This window comes from Sinocyclocheilus grahami, unplaced genomic scaffold (genome assembly GCF_001515645.1).
Source record: "Sinocyclocheilus grahami isolate Dianchi unplaced genomic scaffold, SAMN03320097.WGS_v1.1 scaffold117.1, whole genome shotgun sequence".
NCBI classification, from domain to species: Eukaryota; Metazoa; Chordata; class Actinopteri; order Cypriniformes; family Cyprinidae; genus Sinocyclocheilus; species Sinocyclocheilus grahami.
The window spans coordinates 218,586-234,578 of record NW_015505296.1 but is presented as its reverse complement, the minus strand read 5'-3'; the positions used below and the strand labels follow the sequence as shown (position 1 = coordinate 234,578).

The window sequence follows — 15,993 nt, the reverse complement described above, 5'->3', positions numbered from 1 at the left end:
CTGTCTCGCGCGTCCCGCTAAGCCCTGCCAGCTTCCGTAGATTCTCGAGCGCGTGCGTGACGCAGCAGCGTCCAACGGTCAGAAGAATTTTCACAGAGGCAAGATGGCGACTTCGGAGCCGGTAAGAGGGAGCGGGCTTCTTTCATTTAGGGCTTCCCAGCGACCAGAAATGGTAAAGCGGCGTCTGTCGTGTTGTCTGCTGGACGTGTTTAACCCGTGAGCAGCACTGTTGAAAGTCGGAGGTGTCCTTCAGGCGTTGAGTGGGGGGTTCGGGGCGCCACTGCTGCTGGTGACTTCAGAGACAGGGAGGGTCCGGACAACGACAATTCATCGGTCCTCTCACCCGTTCACGGCTCACTTCGGATCGGCGGAATGATACCGTCACGCTTTGCGCGTGAATGGTGACGGTTTTTCTCTCGTCTCGACGTGATGAGGCCAGCTCTCCAGACATCTGGACACGTGTGCTCGTGGCTAACGCTGATCGGCTAGCGCGCTCAGTCGTGGCTGCTTAATACCGCTCATAATTCATGATTTCAACGAAATGTGTGGTTTCAGTGCGCGCGACTGCGTTACCGTGTAGTTCGATTCCGTAAATAGCACGAAAGTCATTGATCGCAGAAATAAGTGAGCATGTGTTTGGAGAAGCTTATAGCGAAGCCGACAGTAGAGGGTGTATGACTCCAAATTGAGCTGGAAATTAGACTCTGTAGTGTGATCAGTAACTTAGGCTACTACACTGTATGAAGTACAGGCTGTGATCGAGCTAGTTGTCTTGGTAACAGGCCTGAAGGTCCAGTCAGTCTGATCAGATGTCCCGTGGTTTAGGGGCCAATAGTTAGCTATTGCAACAGCTGTTGCCATTTAGTATCTTTGCTATTTATCCAAAGAAAGATGTCAGCTTGTTCAAGAGCACCTTTAGCAGAGAAGACAGACTTACAGGTGCACAGAATGTGCTGTAGGCCCGTTTAAGGTTGAGAGGATCACGACTTATGCAGATATATTTCGGGATATTTCCGAACGACCCTGAACTTTATCAGTTTTCCCACCGTCATGGAAAAATTGATGAGACCTTTTTTGTAATCAGGCTCTCAAAAAGTATATAACAATTTGGATATAGATTTATCGGCCAACATATCGGTTATCGGCTTTCAAAAATAAAGAATAATCGGTTATCGGTATCGGCCAAAATTTTCATATCGGTGCATCCCTAGTTTTTTTCTTTTTCTGCTCTGCCACTTTTTGCCAGATACACCTCACTGAAGTTACTGGGAAAAGGTCAGGGAAATTAAATTGGTTTACTGTTTTGCATTTATGCAGCGAGGAACTGAAAATGAAAACGAAAACGAAGAAGGCCGTGCTGATAGTCCTACGACTGCTGCTGCTGCTGTGACAAGTCCTGAACAGTACATCAAACACCCTTTGCAACACAGGTAAACTCATTTCACTTCTGTGTAATCTTATTTGATGTTCCCAATCTGTAACACATGCTGTACTGAGCACAGATGACTTGATGCAGTCCTAGTGCGTTAGGGGTCACAGTCTATGTGGTCCTGGGGCCATGTGGACATTACTGTGATTAAAGGGAGATCTCTTTACCAATATCTATGTGATGCTTACAAATCTAGTCTTGCGTGACATGGTGTGGAGAGAGTCACAGTTTAGGTGGCAGTAGTGTTTAGTGTCGTTCTGAGCTCAGAAGTCATATGAGCGACGCGGTGGCAGTCCGCCAGCATGCTGCAGGAAGTGCTGAGCTCACATGTTGAGCTGTCTCATTCCAGCCCTTTCTGCCTTTTCACTGCCCGTGGCTTATTCCTGTGATATTTAGATCTGCGAGGACCTTCATTCATTATGAAAGCTGTCACTCAGTCTACCGAAAGACGGAGTGCAACATTCACATTTCAGCTTGTATTGCAAGGCAGTCATTTTTAGAAGTGTCATTTATTCCTGTGATGGAAAGCTGAATTTTCAGCATCATTACGCCAGTCTTCAGTGTCACATGATCCTTCACAAATCATTCTAATATTCTGATTTGCTTCTCAAGAAACATGTCTTATTATTATCAATGTTGAACATTTGTGCTGCTTAATATATTTTGTGGAAACTGTGAGACTTTTTACAGGATTCTTTAGTGAATAGAAAGGTTAAAAGAACATCATTTATTTGAAATGGCAATCTTTTGTAACATTATAAACGCCTTCACTGTCACTTGATCAATTTAATGTGTCCTTGCTGAATACAATTAATCATTGTTTGCATTTTTTAAAATACTTTTTTTCTGTTACAAATTCTTATCAGTAGAACCATTTGATTGAAAAGTTTAGTTGAAAAAGAAAGATGAATTTGAGTGACTTAGTATTGGCTTGAGTGACAGCAGCGCTGAAGCTGCATGAACTCCACAAGTTTGTGTGAAAACTAATGATCATGTTCTCCAACACGATTCAAGATGATCTAAAGGACAACTTGAGCTTCAGCAGCAGAAGAACTTAGTGTCACATGATCCATTTATACTGTAACCTGTAATATTTCTTAATTTTTGTAGTGCAGTCATGGTTTTTCCATTGGTTAACAGGACAGCATGAGTCCTCTCTTTGAGAGCTTCTGCATGAATATTAAATGAGTGACCCAAAGAGACCTGTGCTCACTGTCCTTATTTGCGTCCCTGTAGATGGGCTCTCTGGTATTTCAAAAATGACAAGAGCAAAAGTTGGACAGAAAATCTGCGTCTCATCTCCAAGTTTGACACAGTGGAAGATTTCTGGGCGTAAGTGTTTTTTCCTTTTCATATGTTGAAGTCACATTATTGTCCCCTTTTTCCTTATAGCAAAGCTTGAAACTCCTGAGTGGCAAATCATGATGGATTTGACTTGGCACCATTTCCTTTCACTCCTCAGATTATACAATCACATACAGCAGCCCAGTAAGCTTGGATTTGGCTGTGACTACTGTTTATTTAAGGTAAGATGAGGAAGTGTGTGTGTGTGTATGGCCTGCCTGAAATGTGTGGTTGATTATTAACCAAACGTGTTATTGCAAAGCAGGTGCATTTCTGAATTTCTGTGGGCATCACTCTGGCCATGCCACTGCTGGTTTAATTATCTGCATGCTGATAAAGAGATGAATGTTAGCCGTTAGTAAAAATGAAAAAAACACTGATGTCCCGATTATTTTGTGTCCCTGGATGGAGTGAGTGGGAGTTTAGTTTTTTTTTTTTTTTTTTTGCTCATGTTTTCATATGGATTAGTGGACAGCTCAGTTTGCGATGTCAACTTCATACTGACTGTCCGTGTTGTTTGCAGCTGTTGTGTTTAATCGGAGAGTCCTTCGATGAGGCCAGTGAAGACGTGTGTGGAGCTGTGGTCAATGTCAGGCCAAAGGGGGATAAAATATCCATCTGGACGGGCAACTGCCAAAACAGGGACGCTATCATGACTATAGGGTATGTGGCTTACTTTGTATAGTTCACACTAGGACACAACATGTTGAAAAATTTAAACGGATTAAATGTTTCCACTTGGTCAAACAATAGAAATAACTACTGTTCAAAAATTGGGATACAATATTGTGACATTTTGAAAGAACATGCTCCCCAAGGCTGCAATTATTTAATCGTAAAAACAGTAATATTGTGAAATATTAGTACAATTTAGAATAAGTGTTTACAAACATTATAATAAATACTGTAAACATAGCTAGGCTATTTTAGTTCCTCTCACTCCACAACAAAGCCTTTCAATTAACAGTATTTAGAAAAGAACAAGAATGAAAAATATAAGAAGCTATAGCAATATAAACAACAAGCCAAAAGGAACTCATTTAGGCCAAAACGAAACTGAAACCAACGTTGGGTCTCTCATTCGACACAAAATCAAATGTTTCCGTATTCGCGATGTATTTGAATGGCAAAATATTATATGTAGCCTACTTCACTCGCGTTCCAATATCCACGTAAAACTAAATGTTTTTCATAACATCACGGCGGTACGGTGATAACACTTAATGGCACAGATTTGACTACATATTTAAACTGAGCAGTGTGTTTTTTTCATATGTTTGACTGACTGTCTTATTATGATAATGCATTGTCAAGGTAGCAAAGCTTAACAGTGTGCGCGAATGCGGCGCCGGCGCAATCACTTGAATTCTTTCCTTCTAACAGTGGAAACAACTACTCCTTTTAGTCATAAAGATAATCGGAATTGTAAAAGGTTTGCCTTTATTTGTGTACATTCACAATAAAAACAAATCTTTGTGCTTTTGTAAAATAAGGCTAAAGAAAAATAGGATGCCGCTTTCTGCCGTCTGTTTCCTTTCACACAGCACAAAAATGAACCGAAACTCTGCATACTAGGCTACTTGCTGCACAGTTTTTCTTTTATTTTCTTAATTTATTAAGTAAAAATATATTTCTCGAATAGGCCTATTTATTCGTTATATATATATATGTGTATATATATATAGCCTAGCTTTATTATGTATTCCGCTGGCAAAAGCGCTGCAGGTGCGTGATATGATGGCTATGTGAATCGCACAAAAATGAACCGAAACTCTGCATACTAGGCTACTTGCTGCACAGTTTTTCTTTTATTTTCTTAATTTATTAAGTAAAAATATATTTCTCGAATAGGCCTATTTATTCGTTATATATATATATATATATGTGTGTATATATATATAGCCTAGCTTTATTATGTATTCCGCTGGCAGAAGCGCTGCAGGTGCGTGATATGATGGCTATGTGAATCCTCATGTTCTGTTGTTTGTGCTTTTAATTAAATTCTAATTTAAAATAATCTTGTCGGTTAATGGTTAACGTGCGTTGGTTAGGAAAAATAACCGAAATGAGCATCCCTAATTATAAATATCTTTACTGTCATGTTTGATCAATTTAATGCATCATTTTTGAATAAAAAGTGTCAATTTCTTTCAAAAGAAAAAATCAATTCCAACCTGAGATGTGTGTTCAGCTGATGTTTGATGTAAATATGCTGATATCTAGCAGTTTCTGTACTGATGCCTTCATTGTGACAGTGAAATCTGTTCTTCCCCTTTAGGCAACAGTACAAAGAGCGTTTGAGTATCCCAATCAAAACCCTCATCGGATACCAGTCACATGACGACACCTCTAGCAAAAGTGGCTCTACAACAAAGAACATGTACTCAGTTTGAAGAAAACTAATTTCAGCTCATTGTAGGTTTATAAAATTTCAAATTTGCATCACATTAATACTTTTGAGTTGTCTGCTACTGTAGTGTCCTTCCTTTTTAAGAAAAGAAAAAAATAAGTCAAATATGTAAACGTAGTGCTCTCCAGCCTGAAATGATCAGCACCGTTGCTGTGTGGATCAGGGGACGTCTGCTTGTTTAGACCTGAGAGAGGACCGCATCAGCTAAAGCTATACGAGATGAGCTAGATGTTACTGATATCATTTTAGTCATTTGGGAGAGTTTAAAGACTAATCGAGACTTACCTAGCTGAATAGGTTCTAAGGCTTAGATAAGAGACGTGCCGTTCTTTGCTTTAACCTTTGTCTCTCACGCGTCACGTCATGAAGTGTTTCTCACCATCAGACGAACAAATAAACCCACAACTTAATCCACATGGACATTTTAAGGGCCCAAACTGGTTTAACATGCTTTGTTTGGAGGTGTTTGGCATGAGAAGTGATTGCAGACTGACTTATCTTAAAGGTTTGTAAAGGATTACTTTCGGTCTCGCTCCAAGTTTGGAATTTGGAGGAGTGGTCATTTATTGTTTCAGCTATGCTGGAATTGTGGCATCCTGCTTGTAGACCTATCTAACAGTTGTGTTTCTCCCCTTCATCTATTTATGATATGCATTATAATTGAACTATGTAGTGAGAGGGACACCATGAAAATCAAGCTCCCGTTTTCTTGCAGTTATCTTTTGAAATTCTTAGCAATGTGGACTGCTTATTGCTGTTTCTCCTTTTTCTTTTTGTTTGTTTGAACTACTTTTTTTCTCCCCCCCAGTGTATTCAGTGAATACCTGGACATACATGCTTTTAGGTTTGCTACCACCTTTCCCCCTCATTAATACTGTAGACTTTTTCTAGTTTGCCCCACTCTTTGGATCAGAGAAAGAAGAGAGGATGTTCATTGTGAATTTATTTTGCTCATGATGTATCTTTATTATCTGTGATTCCAGGATGTATATTACCTTATTTCAAAGTAAAGGTTATGTGCTTTGCATTAACATTTGAATTTTTTTTTCCTGAATCTTTATTCTCTTGACTCAAACCTATCTGAAATGTAAACAATTGTATTATGTGTTGTCATCTGCACAAATAAGTTTTTGTACAGGCACTTGACGAGACACCACTAATAGGGTTCTGCAGGTACGATGTGTTTTTGTAGGCAAAACCATAAGTTTGCGTCACCCAGGTTTTCTTGATTAAAAAGCCATTGGCTTTTGGATTATTGCAGAAAATAAACTCTGAGGCCAATAAAAGTTTACAAACCTTAAATTAATAAAAAATAATTTATTTACTAAAAATACGTTTTGATTATCAAGGTAATCTTCACAAATAAACAGCTTTTATCAATTCCAAAGCCTAAATACAATCACCAGGAGTAAAAAGCTGACATTATGCTATAAACAAACTACACCCTGGTTGCACAACATTAAGATGATTATCACTAAGCTTCAGACAGCTCTTTCAGTCTTTATATAGATATATATATATATAAGTTAGAGTAGTTTACAGGAGCACTATTATAAATGCAACGACTGTGAAAGCCAACTAATGAGATGAATTTTTCTGTTCAGAGTGATGACGTTTAATATCCCTGACAACGCCTTTTGTCTTATTTAGCCTCTTTTTAGCAACCCCCTACAAAACACACACACACACGCACGCACAAAATCACAAATTGTGTTTTTCTGATATATTTTATGTCGTAAAATATAAAGTGAAAATACCTTGAGCTTGTGTTTACCACACACCCTAGACTTTGGGACAACAGAAGTTTAAGTGCAAAAATGCTAACAGGTTTTAGGACTCATTTCTTTCAGAACTCATTCAACACTACTTCATTCTTTAGCACAGGTGCAAAGTCCTCAGCTGCAACGGTGTCTTTGTCTTACAGCAGTGTGTGTGCATAACCTTTCCAAACAAATTCACTCCTCCACCTTGACTTTGAAAGTTGAAGTTAGAAGGAGCTGTCCTGTATCTCCCCTCCCTGCTCTGGAAGTTTCTTTGTAATTCTAAGTCATACAGTATTTGAGATTGTAGTTACCATAAAGTAGACCGTAAGTTAATGTATATCATATTATTTGATTGTGAAAACAATTTTGAGAATTCATGGCCAATACATAGTTGCAGACTACATTATTTAATAATAAAAATGGCAATAAGGGAACTATGTTTTAGATGATTACCCCATTGAACCTGACCTGTTAAATAAAGTGTTAACAGAAAAACAACGATAGAGTTGGAGCTTCGCCTGCCCAAGTGAATTACTGCATACAAGAGTGGTTTTCTTAGTTAAACACAATGGGTGTGTCAGAAACAAAACAGGTGTTTCAAGTGCTAGTCCTTCCATTGAATTATTGTACAGTGCTTCTGACTTTAATGTGTGTGTGTGGTAAGATCCAGCTGGCCATTATGTTGTGAAACCACAATTATATTATAGGTATTTGTCAACGGGAGGTTTATCTCTAGATTCTTTTAAGCAGCAGCAGCAGCATTACAACATTAAACACAACTGAATTTCAGCAGTCAAATTAATTAACGCATGCTGATTCATGCAAACGTACCCTGTAAGGTCTGTTTGTAGGCTTGTCATAAGTGCATCTCAACATCCAAAACTCATAATGCTGAGTACTTATATGTACAACTATAAATAGCAACAAACTTTGATTCAGAGAATAAATACACTGGCTCTTTATTGCTGGACCACTTAGCTATGGTCCTCCTAATTTCACCCTAGAGTCTCTGAATTGAAGTTCTGACACAACAATATAATATAATGGAAAATAATTGAATTTGAGATAAGCCTGTGACTGCCAATGTGTTATTCTTACCTTTTTCTACATAGACCTTGTGACACTTTAATTTCTGACAAATACACATTTCCTGCCAGCAGTTGATTTTCCACATTATCAAGGGACTGAGTGATTAGATTAAAAGTGTGAGGTAAACTGAACAATCATCTAAGCAGCATGCACCCAACCGAGTTACTCTTGCTCACAGGAAGTCATCTGAGGTCAAATATTGCATTTGTACGGTATTTTTGTAAGTAAAGATGCTTAGGAAGAAACTAAGAAGTTCAAAGTGCCTGTTGCTCCACTCTGAGAAAAATCAGAGTATCCTGCTCCAGAGTAAATCCAGTGCTTGCAATCTCAGAGGAAGTATGTACATTATATGGCAACTTCAAAAGTATGTGCAATCCCTCCACATGTCTCCTGAGTAGATCTTCTGTTTGAATGAGGTTACATTTAAAATGTCTTGCATTATGAACCCATAATGGAAAAACCTATAGAGTTCTGAAGGATTTTCCACATTAAGACAAAATGAGAGGTTTCTCTTCTTCTTTCTTTGCTAAAAGCACTGAAAGCATTGATGAGGAGAAAAAGTAGAACTCCACAGAGTAGCTGAGTTCATAGAGCTCCAGATTGACACACAGAAACCATTCAAACACAGCAGAGATGTGCTTGTAGAAGTAATCCTCCTGGATGAAGAAGATGCCATCTGATGAAAGAAGAGTTATGGAGAAAAACATCTGAGATTTCAATAGCTTTTTAATCATGTCAAACAGATAGTTCATCATTGACTCACGTAGTTCCAAACCTGTATGACTGTGGAACATAGAAGGTATTTTGAAGAATGTTATTAAAATAAAATACTTATTTGTAATAATTTTTGCTATTAGTTTCTACTCTATTTTTAAGACTTTAAAGGAGACGTATTATGCCCCTTTTTACAATATGTAATATAAGACTCTGGTGTCCCCAGAATGTGTCTGTGAAGTTTCAGCTCAAAATACCCCACAGATCATTTATTATATCATTTTGAAAATGCCTTTGAGTGGAAGCAGAAACATGCTGTTTTTCATGTCTGTCTTTTTAAATGCAAATGAGCTGCTGCTCCCCGCCCCCTTTTCCAGAATAGAGCTGCAGCCATTACAGCTCGTACCTGCTAAAAAACATCTGTTTTGGTTCATATTATCATGTTAATCGCGCTAAGATCATGCATTTTAAACCATATGAGTTTAAACTTCAGCTATATGGTTTTCTGAGTGCACGCATCCGAAGCACACGGACAGAAAGCGGCTGTCACAGCATGTGAGTACTAAACTAAGTTCTCATTCACACACAAGTTTACGTTAAAAACACACATGAGTTACAAAAACAGTCGGTTATGTCAGTGAAGGTAAACAGCTGGGAAATAAATCGCATGTTTATTTTAGATCTGTGTGGCAGCAGCAATATTCATTAAATAAATCAATAAATGCACTGCTCTCTGTCTCCTCTGAGGCTGGGACTCTAAATAGTGTTCTGTGCAGCCAAAGACAGAACATTAGCATTAGAGCTGCTACACCGTAACTTGTCGCTTGTGAAATCAAAATGACTGCGCCGTGGGTGGAAACCACTGATCTATATATTCTCTATTATAGATCAGTGGTGGAAACCATAGACTGTAGGTGGAAATTTACAGATTAAGGGGCGGTAATATTATAATGAGATCCCTTTGCAACGTCACTAGGGGAGCAAAATCAGACGCGCTCGTTTTTTCAGACACTTGCAGAAAAAGGCTTACCAAAACAAAGTGACTGGATTAAACTTTTTCACGTTTCCTTCCTTGGACCTGATTATAGCACTTGGAAAAGAAAAACCTGAAAAAGTCAGATTTTCATGATATGTCACCATGATATGGCAACTTCTTTTAAAAACATTGAAAAAATCTTACCAACCCCAGATTTTTGAATGGTAATGTACTTTTTTGAACTTTTGAAACCTATTTTATATAATGTTTTCCTAAATGAGTCGCTGCTTTATTTCTATAAAATAATTGCCGCTTGGTTTGATGTTTTGATATACTGTATAATGCAATGACATACATTTTAAAGTGTTTCTTAAGTGTCCAAATACTTGTCAGGGCCGGTGTATATCTGAAAAGACACCTGTAGATACTCTTACTTTTCACCTCTTGCTTAACTTAGGATTTTTCTAAGCATAGACATACTGAACCATAATTAATAAAAAAAATAGCATTACCATGCATAAAGCAAAATATTTTGAACATAAAAGGATACAGAGAATGGTGGCAGAAATCTGGATAAATGAGGAGATAATGCGTAGTGGATAGAGAACCTGTTCACATCCCGTCAGCATACATTTACTAGTGAGGGACGTCAGGATGGTCATGTACAGACACACAAACAAAAAGCTCACAGCAGCACCCAGGTAATGCAGTAACACCAGCTCTGCTGGCTGCAAGGAAACACAGGAAACAATATCTATTCATATCTATTTGGTTATTTCACAACACATTCTTAAAAGCAAAGATTCCAAAAGGTGAGTTTCACAGTGATGCCATAGAAGAAACATTTTGGGTTCCCCAAATAACCTTTCAGTGGACAGTTCTTAAAAGAGCCATTTTTTAATGAATGTGAAAAACATTTAAAAAATCTAAAGAATGTTTGTCACTGTAAAGAATCCGGAAAGTTTCCAAGAATGTTAAATGTTCTTCATGGAGCTATAAATGTCAGAACAGAAAGTAAAAGAGAATGTGTCCGTTAATTCTGTTTTAGAAAAGGAAACATGACTATGGAATTACAAGTTTGTGATGTGGCGGTATAATAAAAATATAATTAAATATATTGTAACGTAAAAAAAAAAAAAGAAAGTTGATCAGTTTGAAAAGTTTATCAAATAATGTTGTCATTAAAGCTAAATGTGCATAAGATCATCCATGTTCGTCATATTTACACAAAGTATGCCTACAAGAAACAGTCTACCAAGCATGCAAAGAGTTTGTTTTATGGCTCCACCTATTATTGACTTCACATGAATGTTGTCATACAACCTGTTATCTTATAAAATACATAGTTAAAGGGTTAGTTCACCCCAAAATGAAAATTCTGTCATTAATTACTCTCCCTCGTGTTGTTCCAAACCCGTAAGACCTTCGTTCATCTTCGGAGCACGAATTAAGATATTTTTGATGAAATGTGAGAGCTCTCACACCCTGCATAGACAGCAACACAACTGTAATGTTCCCAGACAGAAACGTAGCAAGGACATTGGTAAAACAGTCCATGTGACATCTTCAGTTTTGCGAAGCTACGAGAATACTTTTTGAGCGCAAAGAAAACAAAAATAACAATTTATTTAACAATTCTTCTTCCCCGAGTTACGTCTTCCGCCATTTTGGAGAGTACCCAAGAACGTAATCGACGTAATCAGCGTTGTTTATGTTCGGAGGAGAAAGCACGCATTAACGTAACCTGAGTAATCAGCGTTGTTTATGCTTAGGGGAAAGTGTGCGTATGTGTTGTGATACTCTAAAATGGCAGAAGATGATTGCTGTCTATGCAGGGTCTGAGAGCTCTCATATTTCATCAAAAATATCTTAATTTGTGTTCTGAAGATGAACGAACGTCCTACGGGTTTGGAACGACATGAGGGTGAGTAATTAATGACAGAATTTTCATTTTTGGGTGAACTATCCCTTTAAGGACCTTTATTTTTGTCTGTTTTTTCGGAGTGAGCTCACTGAAAGTAAGGAAAATGCTAGACTGTTTTGTTAAAGGGATAGTTCACCCAAAAATTTAAATTACCCCATGATTTACTCACCCTCAAGCCATCCTAGGTGTATATGACTCTCTCGTGAACGTGCGTACGAGTCCGTCAGTTAGCGGAAGCTAGAGATTAAGATTTATAAAGTTGTAAATATGGATATTTTTCTTATACAAATGCATCGCGTCACTTCAGAAGGCCTTAATTAACCCCCCGGAGCCGTGTGGACTTCTTTTATAATGGATGGGTGCAATTTTTTGGACTTCAGATTTTTGGGCTACCATCCACTCCCATGGATGAAAGCATGGATTAGCCTGGGCATTATTTAATATAACTCAGATTGTATTCGTCTGAAAGAAGAAAGTCATATACACCTAGGATGGCTTGAGGGTGAGTAAATCATGGGGTAATTTCCATTTTTGGGTGAACTATCCCTTTAAGGCCATGTCACCTGAGATCCCTTCAATAAAGTAATCGTTCACCCAAATATGAAAAATTGCTAAAAAAAAAGTGTACTCACCCTTCAGCCACTTAAGAAATAGATCAGTTTGTTTGTTCATTGGAACGGATTTGAAGAAATTTAGCATTACATCACTTTCTCACCAATGGATCCTCTGCAGTGAATGGGTGCCGTCAGAATGACAGCTTATAAAACCATCAATACAATCAATCAATAATCCAGTCAATTAACATCCTGTGAAGTGAAGTGTGTGTTTGTATTAAACAAATCCATTATTAAGGTGTTTTAACTTTAAACAGTCATTTCTGGCCAAAATTAGATTCCATAATCCAAAATAACACTTCCTCAAGTGAAAAAGTTCATCCACTGTTGTCCTCTTACATCAAAATCAACCAACATGTTTATTTAGAACTGTTTTGGATTGTTTTCACTTGTAAACGGTGCTGATCTGTGCATGTTTCTCTTCTGATTCAGATGAGTATTATCCAGTATTATGGAGAGAAGACTCTAGTATTTTAGAAGCTAGAAGGTTTGAAGTTGATGGATTTGTTTCTTACAAACATGCAGCTTTTTGCTTCACAAAACAATAACTGATGGACTGGAGTCGTGTGAATTATTATGATGTTTTTATCAGCTGTTTGGACTCTCGTTCTGACGGCACCCATTCACTGCAGAGGATCCACTGGTGAGCAAGTGATGTACTGCTAAATTTCTCCAAATCTGTTCTGATGAAGAAACAAACTCATCTTTATCTTGAATGGCCTGGGTGTGAGTAAAATTTCAGCAAATTTACATTTCTGGGTGAACTGTTCCTTTAAGAATGTTTGTAGTGATTTGTCAGCACTTATACTATTCATAAGCAACAAGTGAAATTAGTAAATTATATCATCTCATCTGTACTTACATTGCAGTTTCCTGACATGAATGCACCCACAGACACCACACAGCCTAAAATCATTGCAATCTTACTGAGAAGAGAATGAACACTGTTCCTGTCCAGGATGTGTGCATGATGGAAAACGCAAAAAATCAGAACTGTGGGGATAAAGATAAAATGTATTACACAGATTTTCTCTGCAAACCACAATACAATTCACTACCATGAGTGATAAAAATGTAATTTAACTAAATGCATTTGTCAAGACACAGATGTGCACAATAATATGAAAGTCATATATGCTCACACAAAAATGAACCAGCATTGATTGTTGCTGTGAAAAGGGAGTTTTCTGGAAAGTTTGTTCCACTTGTGCTGCAAAATAAGCAGAAAATAAGTCATTCCTTTGGATAATGAAGTGGAAAATAACAGGTGTTTCAGGGGTTAATGTGTTATACAGACCTTACGGTGGGCACATTATCCAGGGTGCAGCAAATCCCGGTTTCATTTGGGTGACATGAGTTTCTGTATTCCCTGTTAAAACAACGTTATAATGAAACATGCATAACAGAATGAAAACATTAAGCAATGCTGGTTGGACTCATTACTTTACCAGTTATTAAGTGAGCAGACATGGTTGAAACTTAATGCAAGTCCGTATCTGTAAAGACAAGAGAACCCTTTACAACATAATTTTAAAAAAGACACTTTTAGTCGTTTACAGTGGCATATATTACACTGGTCTGCATCATATTTGCTGAATGAAATCCAATACTTGATACTTACTAAATTTGCAGTGCTGATTCCAAAATAGTGCTCTAGCACTTTACACTTTCTCACAAAATATGATGTGCATTTCAGAACCTAAATATTTGACATTTGACTGCTTTTGTTATTTTGATAAGTGCATTGAAGCTGATACATACAGTATATATGAAAAAATCTTCATTCTTATTTTGTGAGAAGAAGAAAAACTGTACATGACGGAAGGTTTTTATTGATATTTTAACTCCGCATAATCACATTAGGTAATACCAGGCCTTTGTTTGAAAATCAGCTGATTTTTTTTTTCAAAATGTAGGGCCAGGTTATATTACTTTTTGCCAAGACCACATGAAAAAAAAACTTAAATCAGACCCAAAATAGTAGAAATGTTTTGCTGTGGTAGTAGCATGTTTTGTTGTTTCTGTACTCATTCTGTTCAGTCAGTGTTCAGTAGAGATGCATCAGGATTGTTTAATAAGTAACCCGGAACCTGTTTATAGAGCATGACTCAGAAATTGATGAGCGTTTAACAATGTATGTGACTATTTGTCTTAGATCCCCTTCCAGATAACAGAAAAGACCAGCCTTGACTTGTCTTTGAGTTTTTCTGATCCTGAATTTGGTTACTGCGTTTACAGTATGTGCCTTGACGCTTTTGACATCAGCACTGAAATTACTTGTTTCTTGTTTTTGCTTTGTTGTTAAGCTGGTTATGCAACACTCATTTACACGTCAGCATCAATGTCATAATGTAGATATTAATAAATTATGACTGAAACATTGTAAATTATCATTAAAACTATGCCTATCTATCTATCTAGTATTCTCAGCAATGGTGAAGAGATACTGTATAAGAAGTAATAATAGTGATGCACAAATTTGAATAGTAATAAAAGACAGCGACAAACATTTCTATCAGAGTTTTAGTTGACTTTGAGAACCATAAATTTGTAATATGTAACTTAAATTGAGAGACATGGCAAAGAATCTTGTCAACTCACACTGTCCAACACCCGATGAATGAGACGGCACACAGAACAATTGGTAAGATAACCCAAACAGCCATGTTTCTTCGAGAGAGTTGGTTCAAGAATAAAGTAAAGTGCTGATAATCTCAGAAGTGATCCTTCCACGGAGGTCTTGAAAAATTGACTGACATGTTAGCCCCTCAAAAACACGTCAACACGTCCTTTAGCATCTTTTCTGCTGACCTTACCGGTTTACTGTCTCTTCTACCAGATGAGCTACATTCTTACTTAAATACGCAAAGGAAGCTTTGAGACATGCCACCACATCCAGCCACTCCTCTATGGTAATCACCTTCTTTAAGACAAGAAAATATAACAGCCACAAGGCAACTTAGGTTGAGTCAACTCAGTCTTGTCCCATTGTTTACTTATGGTCTTACTCATAGTTGTCCTGAGAGCATGTTAGTTTAGAGCAGTGGTTCTCAGCCTTTTCAGGCCAAATCAGAACATCTAAGTGTCACCGAGTCACGACAATGATCCTTCTCAGTTTTTAAGCATTAGACAAATATACTTTGAATGAAACGGGACTGTGAACAACATGCACATATTACAATAATTTGATTGATATCAGTAAATAAATCATACTGCTGTAAAGGCCTCATCAGTCCTTTGATTGGCCCTTTTGCAGGTCTCTGAAAAGACCCAAGAGTAGCATCTAAAACACCTGCCTACTTTAAAATAACATTTAGAAAGTGTTGCAATGTAACGTAGCCTAATACAAAAGGTTAACATGCTTCATGAATTATATAATTACATTATATAAATGTAGTCTCGCAGTTCAACAACTTAATATTGAATGCATTTTAGAATCTCATTTGAGACACATCCTGCATATGCATTTGTCACAAAAAGCCATAGTCTAAAATGTATACAGGACTTTTATGAACACAAAAGGAAATGTAAGGCAGAATGTGAGCGACTGACATACATTGCATCTGGGGTTTTCTCCATAGGCCTACATGAGGTGAATCCCGGAACTCATTCGGTCTAATATCTCTCTAACATCTCCTTTTGTGTTATGCAAAAGAGAAATTAGACATAGTTTAATTAATCATGGGTGTGACTAAAATTTCACTTTAGGGCAATGGTAATTTTGTCGTTT

At 37.5% G+C, this 15,993-nt stretch overlaps 2 protein-coding genes across 2 annotated transcripts; one reads left to right on the top strand and one right to left on the bottom strand.

Moving 5' to 3' along the window:
* LOC107589564 (eukaryotic translation initiation factor 4E-like) lies at nucleotides 1-5,292 on the top strand. Its single transcript, XM_016278054.1, has 6 exons — nucleotides 1-172; nucleotides 1,318-1,430; nucleotides 2,666-2,761; nucleotides 2,892-2,955; nucleotides 3,249-3,436; nucleotides 5,052-5,292. Exons 1-6 carry the CDS (start codon nucleotides 104-106, stop codon nucleotides 5,164-5,166), a joined length of 645 nt encoding a protein of 214 aa, XP_016133540.1. The 5' UTR covers nucleotides 1-103; the 3' UTR covers nucleotides 5,167-5,292.
* Nucleotides 5,293-6,895: 1,603 nt separating this feature from the next.
* On the bottom strand, nucleotides 6,896-15,068 carry LOC107589525 (transmembrane protein 150A-like). The gene is made up of 7 exons (XM_016277989.1): nucleotides 14,865-15,068; nucleotides 13,712-13,759; nucleotides 13,561-13,632; nucleotides 13,406-13,473; nucleotides 13,126-13,256; nucleotides 10,276-10,453; nucleotides 6,896-8,711 (listed from the first exon to the last, which is right to left on the bottom strand). The coding sequence occupies exons 1-7, from the start codon at nucleotides 14,927-14,929 to the stop codon at nucleotides 8,524-8,526; spliced, it is 750 nt and encodes a 249-aa protein (XP_016133475.1). The 5' UTR covers nucleotides 14,930-15,068; the 3' UTR covers nucleotides 6,896-8,523.
* Nucleotides 15,069-15,993: the final 925 nt, after the last annotated feature.